The sequence below is a fragment of the Opisthocomus hoazin genome, chromosome 25 (genome assembly GCF_030867145.1).
Source record: "Opisthocomus hoazin isolate bOpiHoa1 chromosome 25, bOpiHoa1.hap1, whole genome shotgun sequence".
Classification (NCBI taxonomy): domain Eukaryota; kingdom Metazoa; phylum Chordata; class Aves; order Opisthocomiformes; family Opisthocomidae; genus Opisthocomus; species Opisthocomus hoazin.
The window spans coordinates 6,543,873-6,561,289 of NC_134438.1; the positions used below are offsets into that span (position 1 = coordinate 6,543,873).

Consider the following 17,417-nt stretch of genomic DNA (forward strand, 5'->3'; position numbering starts at 1 on the left):
GGGGAAAGAAGCGGGGGGAGCAGGGACACAAAGAAAGAAACGGTCTTTCTCTAACATGGGATTTCAGCCTGTGTTCTGGGCGCCGCACTGGTCATTAGATTAGATTACTTCTAATAAGCCTCTAGCAATGTCGCATAACATGTGTAGAAATCTGCATGTGTGAAACTTCTGGAGTCTGTAGCTCTCCTGGAGAACGAGAAGGCTGCAAACAATTGCTCTGATGTGCTAGTTCCGTAGTTTATTAGCTTGTCAAACCATTTCAATGGATTCACGAGCACATGAAAGAGACTCATAAATAGTTTTATTCTTTGATGGTTGTGCTGTGCTGCTTTTAAATGTCTGACACTTCAAATAGAAGAAATGTGTATTTTACTTGGCTTCTTAAATGGCAAAATACTTCAGATCTTACAGGAGAGATGAGTCGCAAACTCAGAATTACACGTCAGGCTTGCAGCATCTGGCAAGGTGGTCTTTTACATTGGTGCTTCTTATCTGCTTTAAGGTAGCTGAATCGTGGCCTGTCCATCATGATCAGATAGGAGAGAGTGCAGCTTCTGAAAGTCGTCCCTTACTGTATTTTTGTGGCTTGCTTTCCACTAAATTGCTGGACTGTTTTACTTAAGGAGGAGTGTCTCGTGTAGAGCATTTAAACAGTGCTTGTAGGAATATAATGAAGTGTTTAATGAGGATATAAAATTCAGATGAAATGTAATGGGAATAAGCTTTGATCTGCTCTGGCCTTCCAGGTTGTTGACGCTTCTCTTTGAAACAGTCCCTAACTGTTTGGTAAAATGTTTCTTCTGTTTAGCACAAGCACTTCACTGAAGACATCCAGACAAGACAGTACCGATCCCTGGAGGTGTTGATAGGATCGGGGTACAACACCCCGGCTGACATCTGGAGCACGGCGTGCATGGTGAGTGGGGTCATCCGGGGGACTTTAGGCTGTTTCTGTGGAGCCTTCTGGGAAACTCGTGTCTGCTCTGCACTCTGGACTGCTGAGTCGCTAGCCAAGCCTGCCAAAAACCCCTCACAGGTGTTCAGCCAGCTTCCAGACTTGCTGAATACCTTGTTTCCACACCAAAGTTGTGGGTTGTTTTTTTTTTCTTTTTTTGCCACGTGTCGCTTTCCTTTTGAAAATTAGTTTTGTTGTACAGCACCGGCAGATTTCAAATGTGATTGTACTTTGTCATCATGCTTTGTGGAAAAAGGAGACAACTGTGCAGTTCTGAAGACAAAATCTTTTTATATAAAAAGCCTTGCTGCTGCATCCAGCCCTGTTTCACAGATGCCTTCAGTATAATTTTGTAATTTAATCATATGCATCCTCTGTGTTTGGAATCATTTTATAATCTGAGTAATGCTGAGACAAGGCTGAAGCTGTTCCTGTAATAGCTGGCAAATGTAGAATAGAGTGATTAAAAAAAAAAAAAATCAGTCTGGGCCGTTACTGCGTGTGCCTCTGTCTCCATTCTGTTTTCTACAAATCAAAGCTTGTTTTTTGTATTTTAAGCTTGGTAAATAGTGAGTGAAATCATTTTCACTGTCTTGGAAAACAAGCTGTGATTTTTGATGAATGTGGTGAAGGAGAATGCAGTTGGGTCTTGTTGTCTGCAGAATGTGTGGCCAGAATTATACAGTGGTTACTCTGAGGGCCTAAGTCAGTAGTTTGACAACAGCAGCCTGTAAAGAAAACTAAGGATACAGAAGGTCAGAGGCACTGCGTAGAAGTGAATACGTAAAGGGTAAGTGTGTCATGGAGTTTAGGAGTGGTGAGGTGAAATTAATGCAAATGTTTTTTCTCATTTAAAGCATGTTTTCACATCTACAGACAAATCTTCAGAGATTAACTGTTTGAAAAATGTCTCTCATATCTGAAATTTGGGGAGAATTTAAAACAAAAAAAAACCCTAGTTTGGACATGGCGTCGTTTTACAAAATGTTGTTGAGGTGGAAGAGAGGCCGAGCATGTGAAATGCAGTAACTGTACAGTTTCACACAAGCAGACTGCATTGACACGGTGATTCACAATTCATCTTAGATATGCTTATGATGCAGTCATTAAAATGCTGCAGAGTAATTGCACATGTGAAGATGGTAATGGGGTACTGGAGTTTTGCAGGTTATTCTTCCTGCTGCTTTGCTTCTGGGCCACAGAGGTACGCAGAATCAACTTGCCGCACATCTGACAGCGTGTGAAGTGTATTAAAGTGATTTAATGTGCTCTTCTCTGTTTGTTTAGGCCTTTGAGTTAGCCACAGGAGACTATCTGTTTGAGCCGCATTCTGGGGAAGATTACTCGCGGGATGAAGGTGTGTTTGTTTAAGTCTTTCCTTTTAAAATGGGATGTGAAACGCGATGGTTGCATCTTCAGAATGAGCCCTCTCTTAGGAGTTAGCAATGCAAAGGCTCCTGGCAAAAAGATTGTTTACCCAAACCAGCACCAGCTGTGCTTGAGGCTCTGCGGTAAAACACCATGCAGTAAAGTCCACGTTCGTGTTTTGGTGTTTCCCATTCCTCTTGCCGCTGGATTCTCTATCTTGCTTCTCAGACTGATCATGCCTCAAGTTGCCTTTACCTTTTTTCTGCTTGACTTTGCTTAGTGGAATCTGATTTCAGGTGGATCTCAAAGTAATTTTTAAGGGAGATGATGTTTTTGTCCTTATATCCTAGAGAAGGAAACTGGGGCAGAGAGATGTCTTGTGTGAATGTGTCTCATTGCCTTTTCTTTTGAAAAAACGCAGATCACATCGCATTGATCATAGAACTTCTGGGGAAAATACCTCGCAAGCTCATTTTGGCAGGAAAATATTCCAAGGAGTTTTTCACCAAAAAAGGTAGAAGGAAACAATGCAAATGTTACTTATCCCCTCATCCCCTGCGGCAAATGCACAAGAGTGCCTTGCTGAAAATACCAATTAACAGTAGACGTTAGCAAAGATGCCTCTTTAAGCCTTTCCTTTGTTTTAGGAAAGGCTTTCTCTAAATAGAAGGCATTCTTGTCTAACTGCTACAAGTATCCTACATCCTAGTGCTTGACATCTTGGTGTAGATCAAATGCAGCAGGTAGAAAAACAGTACTGTGGATATTTCTTCAGACTTGATTTGGCTTTGTTTAGCTGATCTTTGTCGACTAGAGGTGTTGACTCATCTTTGAAGCCTTCTCTAGACACCTTTGTTCCATTTCTAGCGTGCCAGTCGCCTAAACAGTGCCTTGCATCCTGAGCAGTGTTGCTTAGGACACGTTGTACCGTTATTGTAAAGCCTTAAGTACCCCAGAAATGTCCTGAGTCTCCAGAAGAAGTTTTTGATCTAGTTTAGTGCTTTTTTTTTTATAAAATGAACACTTTTTTGTTAGTAGCGTATTGCTTCCTCAAAGAGTGCTGCATGTATTCCGGAGTCAGCGGCACAGCGTTTACCTGTCATGTCAGGCAGTATAATTGGTGATTTAATGAAGTTAAACAATACTTGCTGATACTGGGTCAGAAATAGCAGGAGGGAAAAAAGAAGCCTTCAAGGAAGTACATTTCTAGAACAGTCTTCAAAAGCAGATAGAAAAGGAGTCTTAGTATAATTTATTTCTTTGTTCAGCATGCCCTACCATTTTATGTTGCCCATGCCCAACTACGCAGAACAGTTTCTGAATTCAGTCTGTCTTGTTTAGCTGTTCAGCCTGTTTTATTCAGCTGCTCTGTTCCCATATCTCGCACTTAACCTGTCTGTCTTGATTTTCAGGTGATCTGAAGCACATCACCAAACTGAAGCCCTGGGGCCTTTTTGAAGTCTTGGTAGAAAAATACGAGTGGTCCCAAGATGAGGCAGCTGCGTTCACAGACTTCTTGTTACCTATGCTGGAGCTGATCCCAGAGAAGCGAGCTACAGCAGCAGAGTGTCTCAGGCACCCCTGGCTTAACTCGTAGAGGCTTCAACCCAGTGCCACAGCACTACACTCTGGTTTACAGCATAGCGTACACGCAGCCAGCTGCCCCTTCCCAGATCCAAGGCTTCCAAAAGTTTTAGATAAATCTGACCTGTTCTGCTGAGTTTGCTTGTGTGACTCAATGGGGACTCTCCTCAGCCGGTGGGCGTCATCTCCGTGTTTTGCCTTGATCGGGCTTCGCCAAAGACACATTGACTAGAATAAGAAGTTTTCCCTGAGTCTCTTCACTGTTATGTGCTGTGTGTTACAGATGCGAGCTCACCTGTGCTCACATACGCTCCCTTAGCTAAATTTCAGCTCTCCTTTCTTCATGAGGGGGATGTGGAGATCCGAACACCTCCTTATCTCACTGACTCAGGAGTCAGTTGCCCGCTGTTGATCCGGTAGCTAGCAATGGGGTGAGAAGTAACAGATGGCACCAGGGTGGTGTTAGTTCCTTGTGGAGCAAAGACCTCGAAACCCTCATCATTTTGTAGGTGTCTGTTGTATTCGTTGCTTTCCAGTCACATAACTCTTCTTTAGTTCTAGCTGCTTAAATCTTTTTAAAAGAGCTATTTAAACCTAGGTTTTAGTCTCCTTTCCTTCTTCCTCCAAAGCGGCCTGCCCCTTTACTTTTTCCTTACCTGTGCCCAGATAGTCAGTATAGTTTCTGAACCTGGTGACATTTTCCACTTTAATGCCCATGCGTAAAAGGTGACAAGCAAAATAAGCAAAAGCTGGAACCGACTCAACCCACAACCTTCAGCATGCAGACGGGTGCACCCTTTGGCTGCAGGGAGGTAGCCTTGTTGCAGGCAACTCTTCTGACATTTTAGTGAGCTCCAAGTTCTTTGGTTTTTATCCCTTACTGGCACTTTTTTGCTTTGCTCGAGGCGGTTGCTGTATCCGTGAGAGACTGGTTTTCACTGGTGCAGTCTACTCTGGCTCTTAATTATTTACCATTCTCTTTTTCCTGAGAAAAGGGTGGCCAAGTCTGCGTCACAGCCATGCTATAGACCTTGACTTTCAAAATTAACACTGAAGGCCCTGTGTAAAGATTTCTCTAACTTGCTTCAGGTGCTGGCCTTCAGATGTAACTTCCCAGCAGGGGACTGCCTTTTATTTTCTGGGCCATTAGCACAAGGAGAGCTAGCAGAAGTGGAAGAGAACTGACTTTTCCATGTAGATACTGGACTAGAAGCTGTTTCTAGAGTTACTCCAAGTAAAAATGTTCAGTAGGGTTTCTATATAAACTTCTCAGAGGGGGTTGGATATAATGAGTAAATGGGTTAATTTTAATTAAAAGTTAAATCGCTGTGGCATTTGATAGTTTTATGATGACTTCTTCTAGACTTGCCCATCCTATTACAGATTCAGTGCATCCTACTCTAAAGCGAGATTGGGCAGCGCTGAGGCTTTGGAGGCACTTCCTTACCCTGGACCAAACAGGCCTTTGGATCCGTGGTAGCTCTCGGAGGACAGAGGTTGCTGCAGGAGCATGCTGGAGGCCATGCCGATGCTATCCGAGACGATTACGTTGCCAAAGCTGCCAAGACCAGTTATGTGTCACTTCTGTGTGTGTGCTGGGAAATCCCAGTTCATAAGGATCGTTCATTCATAAACGTTGGTGTCATTTAATCCACTTGGAAAGAGTTTCTCCAGTCCAGTGCCTGATTGGGCTTATTAATGCAAATCATGCTGCATGTTCTTTTAGGGGTAGATCCAGGTTCTCTATGCATATAATCTAAAATTAAAGTAAGGTAACATACCAAAAGAGGTTTAAACTGCTGATTTGATTTTTTTTTTTCCCGTTTCATCTGGAGTTATCCAGTTGCGTGTCACTTCCATGTCCGTTGCAGAAGGACCGCAGGCAGGACTGGGTTCCAGAGGCCCTCCTGTCTACAGGCTGTGAAGATAACGTTGGCAGGGCAAACAATTGCTGTTGTCTTGACAGCTCACCCGGTCCTGTGTACCTGAGGCTGGCTGATGAGAGAACTTTTCCTAGAAGGGGTCTGCCCGCTTTGACTCCGAGAGCGCGTTCCCATCATTCCCTTCCCCCCGCCACCCCTGACTGGAGGAGGTGGTGGTTTTTTACCGTGATAGCCGAGGTTAAAGCCAGCTTGTGAGTGGAAGACCTGCAGAAGCAGCTGTCAGGATTCAGTCTTGTACTGCGTGCTCGTTCACTTGGGGTTTGTTCCGTTTCCAAATTGCCGTCAAGTGCTCACACTCAAGGATTTGTACTTGCTGTGTCAGTCTGAAACCTGAAGGAAAATACATTTTTATTCTTTCTACTTCGGTGCTTTGTCTTTTTTTCTTTGTGAAAGCCGTACAAATAAAGAGATTATTTAATAACTGAGCCCTATTCCTCATATGTTCCCTCTGTAAGTCTGTTCTTTCTGAACTAGTGGCCTATGGATTGAATTTCCTTTGCTAGTGAGCACTTCGTTTTGATTTCCAGAATGAGAGGCAGGGATATGGGGTAGGTGAAGCTCTTGTTGCTGGTATTGTGATCTGTTTGAAAAGGGGGAGAAGAGTAGTCCATAGCAGGACAATTCTGCTGGAATTTTTCCATTCAAAAATACATTTTCCTCCAAGCCTGTCATAGCTCTGCTGTCTGCCCTAGCAAAGAGTCTTCACAAAACCTTCCCAAACACGTTTTTAGAGAGAAGCATAAAACTGGAATGTGCTTTTTAGAACTGAATTGAACTGGCTCCTGCAGGACCCAACAACTCACAGCAAGTAGAAATGAAAATCCTAATGCAGCCTAATTTGGGGACTCTGACCAGATAAGTGCTGGACGGGACAATGAGCTGCTTTCTCTTCGGCAGAACCGGGCTGTGCTGCAGGTGGGCGCTGGGTGAGGAACGATGGCTAAATTGGATTCCTGGGGTGGTGCAGTGAGCTGGCGGGCACTGTTACAGACCTGCTGCAGCTCACAGATTATTTTTTTTTTTTCCCAGGAAAGTGCCCTTTTTCAAAGGTTGTGTTCGGTTATCGTTGCCCGGAGGGGGAGGTGATTCATGGCTTTGCTAGGAATTGGCTGTGTTGTGTTTCTCGAGTACGAGGGCAGCCTGGGACACGGCAGAGGACTTCCCCTGCCCCAAGGAGACTAGCACAAAATGCAAAATGCTATTTTTATTTTTTTTTTTTAATTCAGAAGTCATTTCCTTGAAAGAAGGCATACAAACCCCAAGAAGCAGCAAATCACCATCCCTCCCCTTTTCCCCAGGTTTGCTGATGGACTCAAAAAAATCTGTGTCCAGTTTGGGCTCTTTCCATCAAATAAACTCCCCGAGAGCTGGGAGGTGAAAAGGACAGTTACGGAAAATCCACAGAAGTTGATAAATGTAAAGCTCCTGGAAAAGTCCCTTTTAAAGGGAAGAGCTGTGTCTGTCGAAGGCGATGGAAGAAGCACTCTAGGTGTCCCTGGGAAGAGAAAGAATAGGTCAGCTGGTGCCAAATTGACCATGACTTCAAATTTTAGGCCTTTTTTTGTCATCACTGGGCAAGAATTTATGTTTTGCTGGTTTCAGGAGGCAAAGCAAAGACAATTTCCCATTTAACCACAAAACAAGTGAGACTACAGCACTAAAATCTATACAGTTACCAGTCCTTTGGTAATCCTCAAAATACAACGGGCATTGCGTGTACTGGGAGGAAACATTAAAAATCACTGGGGGCATCACTTACGTGGGGATCAGCTCTGTCAGTCGTTGCCCTCTTCTGTAAAACAGAAAGATAATTACAGTGTTAATGGGGTATGGTATAAAACTAAAGGTGCGGGTGTATTTTACAGTTTGTTTTCAAAAAGGGGTAAAAAATTTTAGGACGGGATGAGGAGAAAGCCCCCGGCTTGTGAAATGTAGCCTGGCTCCATTCGGGCTCCCGCCTCGTGCTCCTTTGATGTCTCTGCCCGCTGCTGGCTCTCTCTACGTCCCCATGGAGCAGCACAACCACCTCGCCAACTCTGCTGCTTCTCCCGCTGGAGGAAGCCACCATCCTCCCAAATCACGGCCATGCCCTGCGGCGTGGAAACTCTCCGCGCCAGCACTGGGCCTCGGAGCTCAGCCCCAGCTGCCTTTACCTTTATTTTCCACTTTAAAATCGGACGGGAGGAGGTTGTCCTGCCGGTTCCCCAAGACAAAGGCCAGGAAGGAGAGGATGAGGGCGTCGAGGATGCCGATGATGCAGAGGATGTACGCCCAGCGCACGGTGCAGGCGCCCAGCGTGTACTTGTCCGTCTTGTCCCCGCACATGCGCTTCACCTCGCTCGAGTCCCAGCCGTCGGGGTAGATCAGGCAGCCGATCATCAGCCCGGTAGCTGCGGGGAGAGGGAGACGTTACAGCGGCCGCGAGCTACCCGCTGAGCCCATGCGGCGTGGGGAGAGGGTACGGCATGGCTACAAGCATCAAATACTACAGACCAGCTAATTGTGCTTAAAAATGCCCTGTGATTGCCCATGACGGATGGGCTCTGCTCAGGGAGGAGCAGGGCACGGCACACAGCCTTCCCGCAAGCTCGGCGTGCTGCTCCCATCAAGGACCCGCCGCAGCAGCATCTCCCGTCGCCGCGTTGCCCAGGCAACGCCTCCGCACGCATCCCTGGCCGTGTTGCTCCAAAGAAATATTTTCTCCAAGCAAAACTGGGATGGGTTTAATCCGCACAAGGTGGAGAACCTTGCTCTTGCCCCGTGCGTAGCTGGATTTCGGCTTCTGCTTTGCTAAGGCCTCTGCAGCTTTGCAGGCAGATTAATTCTGCTTGTTCAGCTGCGGTGGTTCCAGCCGGGCCGTCAGCCGCCTCCTCGCTGCCCGGCCTCCTCGCTGCCCGACCCCGGCGTACCCACGACCTCGGCACCTTGCCTTTGCGGCTTTGCCATGGGAGTTGCAACAAACCCCGCGCCAGCTGCTGAAGGGCCACCTTCTGCCAAGCGGCTCACGTCCCAAAATCTCACAAGTGCTTTTTTTCTTTGCCCCACATATCCCTCACGCTCAGAGAAATTGTTGCTGCATTTGCTGGACAAGAGGAGTGATGGGGCTTGGGAGGGAGAAGAGCCGAGCTCGCCTCCAAGGCTTTGGGACACGATTAATGGAGGCTCTTTGCATCCTCCACTGGTATCACAGAAACCCAGCATGGTGGGGGCTGGAAGGGCCCTCTGTGGGTCACCCAGCCCAACCCCCTGCCCAAGCAGGGTCACCCACAGCAGGCTGCACAGCACCGCGTCCAGGCGGGGCTGGAATATCTCCAGAGAAGGAGACTCCACAGCCTCCCTGGGCAGCCTGGGCCAGGGCTCCGTCACCCTCCGAGGGAAGAAGTTCTTCCTCATCTTCAGCTGGAGCTTCCTCTGCTTCAGTTTGTGCCCATTGCCCCTTGTCCTGTTGCTGGGCACCACTGAAAAGGGTATCTTGGTGCAGACCATGGAAATAACTGGTCCTCCATATCTCTTCGTGCAGATGTGAGGACTTCCCGGGCTCGTCTCATGCCAGAAACAACCCTGTGGTGGGAGCTCTGGACGAGCAGATGTCTGTCGCTGCCCTTCGTGGACATCAGCAGCCCCCTGCGAGCAGCGAGATGCTCCCTGCCCGGTACTGGTGCCTTTCTCTGTCCCTGGGTGCTCACTGAACCAGAAAACACTTTTGGGGTGGTCACCTCATGCTTTGCCAGTGGTTTTTTCCCCCTCGGTTTGGGGACAGGAGAGTGGCAAGGCCAGTGGGCAGCTTCCTAGGTCTGCAGAGAGCGTTTCTCCTCATTGAGCAGCAGCTGCTTTCTCCCATATTTAATTACTCTTCCCTGTGGCTAATGGAGAGGAGGGGCACCGAGAAACAGCGGAAGCTGGAAAGAAACGGCTTCTCCTGTGAAAATGCACCCTGCGGCAGAGCAAAGGCCGGGACGTGGGTCCTCTCATCGCCTGCCCCCCTTTAAAAGAACGCCCAGAAATGCAGCAGCACCTGCGTTGCCCGCCAGCGGCTGGAGAGCTCCCGTCTGGGGCAGAGAAACTGGGCTGCTGGGGACGATGTGGGCCTGTCCGCCCGGCCAGAGCCGCCTGCGCCGGGCTCCTCTCCCCATCCAGCACAAAAACGGACGTAAAAGCCCCAAATACAACAGCAAAGCCTCTCCCCGCTCCAGCTCCCCGGGAGGCTGAGCTGCCCCAAGCCTCTTATCTAAATCTTTGCTTGAGCTCGCTTCTTTAGCTGGGAACTGGAGCAACCCCGCTGCCACCCTCCCGCGGGGTGTCATCAGCGGGGTGTCCCTCCCGCGGGGGCACCCACGGGCCGCGGCCGCTCCCCGCGCCAACGATTGAGGAGCGGCGACGGGCCGGGTTGGGTTTCAGCTGGGGCTGCGGAGGCAGGAGCTGGGTTACCGGGGCGTCTCGGGTGTCTGGCTGCGACGGGGGAGGGATGGGGAAGGCTGGAGATCCGCAGGGACGCCAGGATGAGTGGAACAGTAGGAAAACACCAGTGATGATATCAAATCCTACAGCCAGCCCCCTCCTCCTGTTCCACCTCCCAGTATGTCGTCCTCTCAGCTCAGGGAGTTACTGGTTGCTGCAGGGGGTAGCGTGGGCACCAAATAACCCAGCAGACGTTATCGTCGTCTCCCTAATTAAATCCCGCCGGATCCCTGACGCAGCAGGGAGCCCCGTGCCCCGGCCCTGCGGCGTTCGGTGCCCTCGGACCGATGCTCCGAAGCCACGGCCCCGCTGCGCCGTGGGGCAGAGCAGCAGCGACGGCCGGAGGGAAGCCCCCCCGCCAGGTAAGTGGGGCCGGGCCGTTGGTGCCGCGTGGTTTTACAGCAGCGGCAGCGCACGGAGGGGAACGTCACCTATGTGCAATGAGTCTGCTGGGTCTCAGCGGCTCTGACAGGCTTTTCTCACTGCAAATTCCCTACTGGTAACCAGTAAGGGGGAGCAAATGGGGTGTGGGGGTTATGCTGAGTCGAGGGGGGGACGGAGAGGGAAAAGCAGCTCCAGCCGGACCCTCGGCAGCCCCCAGCCCCCCCATGCATCGCCCCTGGTCCCGCTCACCTGCCGCCAGCTGCATCCAGGCGCAGACTTTATAGACGGTGGCTGCGTTGCAGAAGAAGAAGAGGCTGAAGCAGAGGATGGAGCCGATGATGAGGAAGGTGGAGATGCCGACGAAGAACATGGCGGTTTTGAAGGCGCTGGAGGGGATGGTGCCGAAGTCTAGCGGGCTCCCCTTGCAGATGAGCTCGCCGGTGAGCGCGTTGCCGATGCAGTAGGAGAAGAGGCCGAAGTAACCGGCTTGCGGCGTGTCGATGCTGTCGCCGATCCAGTACGGCTGGATGAAGGTCACCACCATCAGGATGGAGAAGCAGAGGGTGAAGAGGGCCCACAGCACGCCCATGGCCCGCGCGTTCCGCACGTAGTTGGTGTGGTAGATCCGGGCGGCCTCCTGCGCCGGCAGCAGCTTGGGCATGGCGGGGGCACCGGCACCGGCCCCGCCACCGGCACCGGCACCGGCCCCGGGCCCGCCGCGGGGCTGCCCCGCCCCGGCCGGCAGCGCGGGACCGCCCCGGGGGGCGGTGGCGCGACCCCCCCCGCCTCCCCCCTACCGCCTCCGGCGAGCACGGCGGGGGGGGCTCGGGAGGAGCCGGGGGCGCGGCTGGGGGTGGGACCCCGGGGTGGGCTCTAGGTCCTCGGGATGTGCCCTGCACCCCCGGGATGAGCCCTGTGTCCCGGGGATGGGACCTCGGGGTGGGCTTTGTGTCCCCGGGGTGGGCTCTGTGTCCCCAGGATGGGACCCCGGGTGGGCTCTGTGTCCCCGCGATGCGACCCCGGGGTGGGCTCTGTGTCCCCAGGATGGGCTCTGTGTCCCCGGGGTGGGACCCTGGGGTGGGCTCTGGGTCCTCGGGATGTGCCCTGCACCCCTCGGACGAGCCCTGTGTCCCGGGGATGGGACCCCGGGGTGGGCTCTGTGTCCCCAGGATGGGACCCCGGGATGAGCCCTGCACGCCCGGGATAAGCCCTGAATTCCCGGGATGGGACCTGGGGATGGGCTCTGTGTCCCTGGGATGGGACCCTGGGATGAGCCCTGTGTCCCCAGGATGGGACCCCAGAGTGATCCCTGCACCCCCGGGATGAGCCCTGTGTCCCCGGGATGGGACCCCGGGGTGGGCTCTGGGTCCCCGGGATGAGACCCCGCGACGAACCCTGGACCCCCGGGATAAGCCCTGTGTCCCGGGGCTGGGACCTGAGGTGGGCTCTGTGTCCCCGGGATGAGCCCTGCACCCCCCGGACGAGCCCTGTGTCCCCGGAATGGGACTCGGAGTGGGCTCTGTGTCCGCGGGATGGGACCCCGGGATGAGCCCTGCACCTCCAGGATGAGCTCTGTGTCCCCAGGATGGGACCCCGGGATGAGCCCTGCACCCCCGGGATAATCCCTGTGTTCCTGGGATGGGACCTGGGGATGGGCTCTATGTCCCTGGGATGGGACCCCGGGATGAGCCCTGTGTCCCCAGGATGGGACCCGGGATGGGCTCTGTGTCCCCAGGATGCACCCCCGGGATGAGCCCTGTGTCCTTGGCATGGGACCCCGGGGTGGGCTCTGCGTTTCCGGGATGAGCCCCATGCTCCCTGGATGCTCCCTGTGTCCCCAGGATGCTCCCTATGTCCCAAATATGCACCCCCAGGATGCACCCCGTACCCCCGTGATGCTCCCTCGGGATGTGCCCTGTGTCCCCACCATGCGCCCTGGGATGCACCCCGGGATGGATGCGCCCAGTGCCTGTGGGATGAGCCCTGTGTCCCCAGCGCTCGCCCCACGACCTGCCCCAAGCTCTGGGATGCTTCTCGTGCCCTGCTGCGCTCCCCGGGGTGCACTCTGTGCCCCCCCAAATGCGCTTTGTGCCCACGCTGTGTGCCCCGGGATGGGCCCTGCACCCCCGGGATGTGCCAGGGCCTGGGCTGTGACCCCCAGGACCCACCCAGGCTCTGCTGCACACCCCAGGATGTCCCCCAAACGCTGTGTCCCCTCCGCTGCTCCCCTCCGCCCGCCCAGCTGGTGTCACCCCGCTGGAGAGGGGTGCGTGGGGTGCTGCATCATTGGGGTGGGGGGCTGCTGGCCTCTGGACCCCCCTTGTCAGCCTCAGGGCTGGCTGGGGCTGCAGGCAGGCGGGGGACGGTCCCCACAGCCCTGCTGCAGAACGGGAAGGGGCTCATCCTGCTCCCCGACACCCTGGGGGAGGGCCAGCTCTCTGCCTGGTGCCCGCGTCCCGCTCCCCGCAGGCACTTGCAGCCACCTTGGGACCTTTCTCCAGGAGCCACATCTGCCCCGCACCCCGAGGGACCACGGAGGCTCAGCTCCCGTCCCCAGGCCCGCTGCCACGCACCAGCATGATGGTGACCCCACAGCCAGCCCCAGCGTGACGGTGACCCCACAGCCAGCGCCAGCCGCAGCGTCACCCCCGTGGGCGTTAATCATTGCCCAGAGCAGCCAGGCCAACGTGGGTGCGAAAAGCTGCGCTGTTCCCAGGGCTGTTTCCCTTTCGTCAGCCGCGTCCCCCAAGCGCGGAAAAGCGGAGAGCGAAGGTCTGGCAGCAGCGGTGGCCCGCGGGACGGGGACGTCGGTGGGCTCTGGAGCACCGAGCGGGGCTGGCGGGATGCTGGCAGGGAGGTGGGCTCACTCCTGCCACACTTCGGGCTTCCTTGAGGGGGTTTCTTGGCACCTGCGATGGTAACTCCTGAGTGGTGGAGGTGGAAGGCGTCCCTGCTCATGGCGGGGGGGTTGGAACCAGATGATCTTCAAGGTCCCTTCCAACCCAACCCATTCTACGATTCCATCTGGGAGTGGGCGCTTTGCCATGGAGTGGAGCTCCTGCCGTGGCACCGGCTCCTGCTTTGCCCGTGAACCCACGAGCAGCGCCCGGCACAGAGAGAGTCCCGGAGAACCCCAGCCCCACGGCTCCCTGCAGCCACGGTAGGGGAGAGGAGGGAGGACTGGAGCATCTCTCCTGAGAGGAGAGGCTGAGGGAGCTGGGCTTGCCCAGCCTGGAGAAGAGAAGGCTGAGAGGGGACCTTAGAAATGCCTCTAAATATCTGCAGGGTGGGTGTCAGGAGGATGGGGCCAGACTCTTTCCAGTGGTGCCCAGCGACAGGACAAGGGGCAACGGGCACAAACTGAAGCAGAGGAAGCTCCAGCTGAAGATGAGGAAGAACTTCTTCCCTCTGAGGGTGACGGAGCCCTGGCCCAGGCTGCCCAGGGAGGCTGTGGAGTCTCCTTCTCTGGAGATATTCCAGCCCTGCCTGGACGCGGTGCTGTGCAGCCTGCTCTGGGTGACCCTGCTTGGGCAGGGGGCTGGGCTGGGTGACCCACAGAGGTCCCTGCCAACCCCTGCCATGCTTGGATCCTGTGACTGGCAACCCCCCCCCCCCAGGAGAAGCACAGGAGTGCCGTTATGCCATTACTTTGCGTTGACTTCGGCCACAGGAGCTGCCAAGGGGCAGGATGGCATCGCTGGCGCGGGTTGGTCACCCAGGAACAGAGTGAGCTGTCCCCATCACCACCCCGCCTGGCATCGGCATCGCAGCCCTGCCCCGACGCCACGAGTTGGAGCGTGATAGGAGCAGCCGCGTCAGCTGACGGAGACGCCCGCCATAAATCCCCCGCCGGCCCCGCGGCCGAGGCACGGGCGAGCCCACCATGGCCAAGGTGCTGCCCCTCTGCCTGCTCCTGGCCCTGCTGCTCCCGGCCCTGCCCGCACCGCACGAGCGAGGGCTCATCTTCGACTTGGTAAGGGGGACGGGACCCCCAGCCCGGCACGCGGCGTGTCGGGGGGCTGGAGGGGTCCGCGGTGCTTTGGTTGCTGGCAGCAGCTGCGTGGGGGAAGCCCTGGGGTGAGGGCCCGCAGCCGCCGAGAGCTGGGGAAACTGAGGCAGGTGGGGATGGTGTGCTGGGTTTTCCGGGGTGGTGAAGGATCTGGACGCCCGGGAAAGCAGCGATGTGACGGGACAGGGAAGCCTGGAACTGGGTGGGACTGAAGCTCTGAGCTGCGCGCGCCAGGCAGGACCCCCTCCCTGGGGGGCTCGCAGGGACCGGGGAGGGGGGACGCTCCCCCTGCGGCGCCTCAGCCCCATTCCAGTGCGCCCGGCAGAAAACAGCACCTTCAGCGGGTGACATTTTGGGCCAGACCGAGGAAATCCCGCAGGGTGGGAGGCTCGGGCGTGCTGGTGGTGGTGCTGAGCCCCAGCCGAGCTGGCGTCTGACACCCACCCAACCCCCCCCCTCCGAGCCCACGGCTGGGGGAGATTGAGGAGGGACAGCGGTGGGGCTCAGCCCTCGGCTGCCGGCGCAGGACACCGGGGAGCTGTGCCTGCAGAGCGTCCAGTGCCGCAGCGGCTGCTGCCACCGCGACAGCGGCCTCAGCCTGGCCCGCTGCGCGCCGAAGGCTGCCGAGCTCCAGGACTGCTCCCCGAAGGTACGTGCCCCCAGGGGTGCCCGGGGATGGGTGCACGTCCCCCCGCGCCGCACCGCGCCCTGCTTCTTCCCCGCAGAGCATCTACGAGATCTACTACAAGTGTCCCTGCGAGAGCGGCTTGACCTGCGACGCGCAGAGGACCATCCTCGGCTCCATCACCAACAGCGACTTCGGTGTCTGCAGGGACCCCCGGGACCCCGATGGGTCGCGGTGAAGGAGCAGACCCCCGGTGCTGCCCTCCCCGTGCTGCCCCTGCCGCCCTCCCTTTCCCCCTCCCCAGGGATGCTCGGACCTGCCCTGGCTGAGGGGGGGGCTTCGAGTAAAGAGCATCTTCTGCCGAGCTGCCAGCGGCGTTCTGACCCCCCGCGTCCCGGGACAGGGCAGGAGGGCCGGAAAGTCCCGGAAAAAAACTGCCGGGACGTGATGGTGACGCCGTGAATTTATATTTACCTTCACGTGCGTGCACATCGTGTGCAGCGTGTGATCACCCGCGCTGGGCCGGCAGCGAGCCGCGGGGTGAGCTCTGCTCGGGGGGAGCGTTAGCACAGGGGCTGCGGGGTGGGGGGAGATGCAGGAAGCCCGGGATCCGAGGGAGCCGCTCGGCTCCTGCCAGGCGCGGTTTATTTGCCACTGCGGCTGCTCCGGTTGGAAACAGAACCCCAGGACCCCAGAATCCCAGCATGTTTGGGGTTGGCAGGGACCTCCGTGGGTCACCCAGCCCAACCCCCTGCCCAAGCAGGGTCACCCAGAGCAGGCTGCACAGCACCGCGGCCAGGCGGGGCTGGAATATCTCCAGAGAAGGAGACTCCACAGCCTCTCTGGGCAGCCTGGGCCAGGGCTCCGTCACCCTCAGAGGGAAGAAGTTCTTCCTCATCTTCAGCTGGAGCTTCCTCTGCTTCAGTTTTGTGCCCATTGCCCCTTGTCCTGTCGCTGGGCACCACTGGAAAGAGTCTGGCCCCGTCCTCCTGACACCCACCCTACAGATACTGATAGGCATTTCTAAGGTCCCCTCTCAGCCTTCTCTTCTCCAGGCTGAACAAGCCCAGCTCCCTCAACCTCTCCTCGTAGGAGAGATGCTCCAGTCCCCTCATCATCCTCGTAGCCCTCCGCTGGACTCTCTCCAGTAGCTCCTCATCTTTCTTGAACTGGGGAGCCCAGCACTGGACACAGCACTGCAGATGGGGCCTCACTAGGGCAGAGCAGAGGAGGAGGAGAACCTCCCTCGACCTGCTGGCCACACTCCTCTTGATGCACCCCAGGATCCCATTGGCCTTCTTGGCAGCCAGGGCACGCTGCTGGCTCATGGTCACCCTGTTGTTCCCCAGGACACCCAGGTCCCTCTCCCCAGAGCTGCTCTCCAGCAGGTCCGACCCAGCCTGTACTGGTGCCTGGGGTTGTTCCTCCCCAGGGGCAGGACCCTCATCAGGTTCCTCTCTGCCCAACTCCAAACGTTCCCTGGAAAAGGTTTGTCACTGGAGGGACTCGAAGCTGGAGTCGAAGCCGTGGATGCTGCTGCGTCCTCCGCTGTGCCACGGGCTCTGGGTGACCCTGCACGCCGGGAGCTGCAGCTGCTCCTTGGGCTGAGGGGACGTGGCCAGGAGGTGGTCATCCAGGGGGATGTCCCCCCAAAGAAAGGACCTGGTACGGGCAGCGGTTGTGGTACAAGCCGGGAGGACCCCTTGTGCAGCTCCTCCATCAGCGTCTCGCGGAGAGCAGCTCCTCCAGCCGCGCGATGCGCGGGAGCTGCGGGAATTCGGGGTGGACGCGGGGTGCGGCTGGCAGCGAGGTGGGGAACCCCCTTACCTCGGAGGAGCCATGCCCTGGGCAGGGGGGCTGCGGGGGGGGTGCCCCGTTCGGTTTGGGTGTAGGGAAGGAGCACAGAGGTACGGTGTGGGGTGAGGAAGAGGAGGCTTCTCCAGTGCCACCTTCACCCCACGCGTCTCCATCCCCGTGGGCACAACAAGCACCAGGCACCCACAGTGTCGCTCCCCATCACCCCGAGGGGCCGGGCACCCCACGGTGGCTTTGCATGGGGGAAGGCCATGGGGGGGGGGGCCATGGGGGGCA

General features: G+C 55.9%; 3 protein-coding genes across 8 annotated transcripts in view; 2 read left to right on the forward strand and 1 right to left on the reverse strand.

Annotated features, from left to right (window-relative positions):
* SRPK1 (SRSF protein kinase 1) overlaps window positions 1–6,275 on the forward strand; it is a 28,163-nt gene extending 21,888 nt beyond the window's left edge. For all 5 annotated transcript variants that reach the window (XM_075442893.1, XM_075442894.1, XM_075442895.1 and 2 more), the window contains 4 exons: window positions 809–916; window positions 2,243–2,312; window positions 2,745–2,837; window positions 3,736–6,275. In XM_075442893.1, the coding sequence (XP_075299008.1) occupies window positions 809–916; window positions 2,243–2,312; window positions 2,745–2,837; window positions 3,736–3,920 (456 nt within the window). In that variant the 3' untranslated portion in view covers window positions 3,921–6,275. The remainder of the gene's footprint in view (window positions 1–808; window positions 917–2,242; window positions 2,313–2,744; window positions 2,838–3,735) is intronic.
* A 780-nt stretch (window positions 6,276–7,055) lies between these two features.
* On the reverse strand, window positions 7,056–11,417 carry LHFPL5 (LHFPL tetraspan subfamily member 5). The gene is made up of 4 exons (XM_075442923.1): window positions 10,942–11,417; window positions 8,004–8,240; window positions 7,610–7,642; window positions 7,056–7,345 (listed from the first exon to the last, which is right to left on the reverse strand). The coding sequence occupies exons 1-3, from the start codon at window positions 11,351–11,353 to the stop codon at window positions 7,626–7,628; spliced, it is 666 nt and encodes a 221-aa protein (XP_075299038.1). The 5' UTR covers window positions 11,354–11,417; the 3' UTR covers window positions 7,056–7,345; window positions 7,610–7,625.
* CLPS (colipase) lies at window positions 10,478–15,672 on the forward strand. Of its 2 annotated transcripts, none has more exons than XM_075442925.1 (4): window positions 10,478–10,670; window positions 14,363–14,665; window positions 15,228–15,350; window positions 15,427–15,672. In XM_075442925.1, the coding sequence occupies exons 2-4, from the start codon at window positions 14,576–14,578 to the stop codon at window positions 15,562–15,564; spliced, it is 351 nt and encodes a 116-aa protein (XP_075299040.1). In that variant the 5' UTR covers window positions 10,478–10,670; window positions 14,363–14,575; the 3' UTR covers window positions 15,565–15,672. The 2 variants fall into 2 exon arrangements, with proteins under 2 accessions (XP_075299040.1, XP_075299039.1); XM_075442924.1 differs by lacking the exon at window positions 10,478–10,670 and adding an exon at window positions 11,569–13,852 and having other exon boundaries at window positions 13,978–14,665.
* The last annotated feature ends 1,745 nt before the right edge of the window (window positions 15,673–17,417 follow it).

Bases quoted from the DNA above. Each gene is read 5' to 3' on its own strand.
- LHFPL5 (XM_075442923.1), bottom strand. From the start codon at position 11,353: ATGCCCAAGCTGCTGCCGGCGCAGGAGGCCGCCCGGATCTACCACACC. The intron at 8,241-10,941 runs GTGAGCGGGACC...CTCTCCCCGCAG, and splicing joins CTGGATGCAGCTGGCGGCAG to CTACCGGGCTGATGATCGGC.
- CLPS (XM_075442925.1), top strand. From the start codon at position 14,576: ATGGCCAAGGTGCTGCCCCTCTGCCTGCTCCTGGCCCTGCTGCTCCCG. The intron at 14,666-15,227 runs GTAAGGGGGACG...CTGCCGGCGCAG, and splicing joins GAGGGCTCATCTTCGACTTG to GACACCGGGGAGCTGTGCCT. The intron at 15,351-15,426 runs GTACGTGCCCCC...TCTTCCCCGCAG, and splicing joins TCCAGGACTGCTCCCCGAAG to AGCATCTACGAGATCTACTA.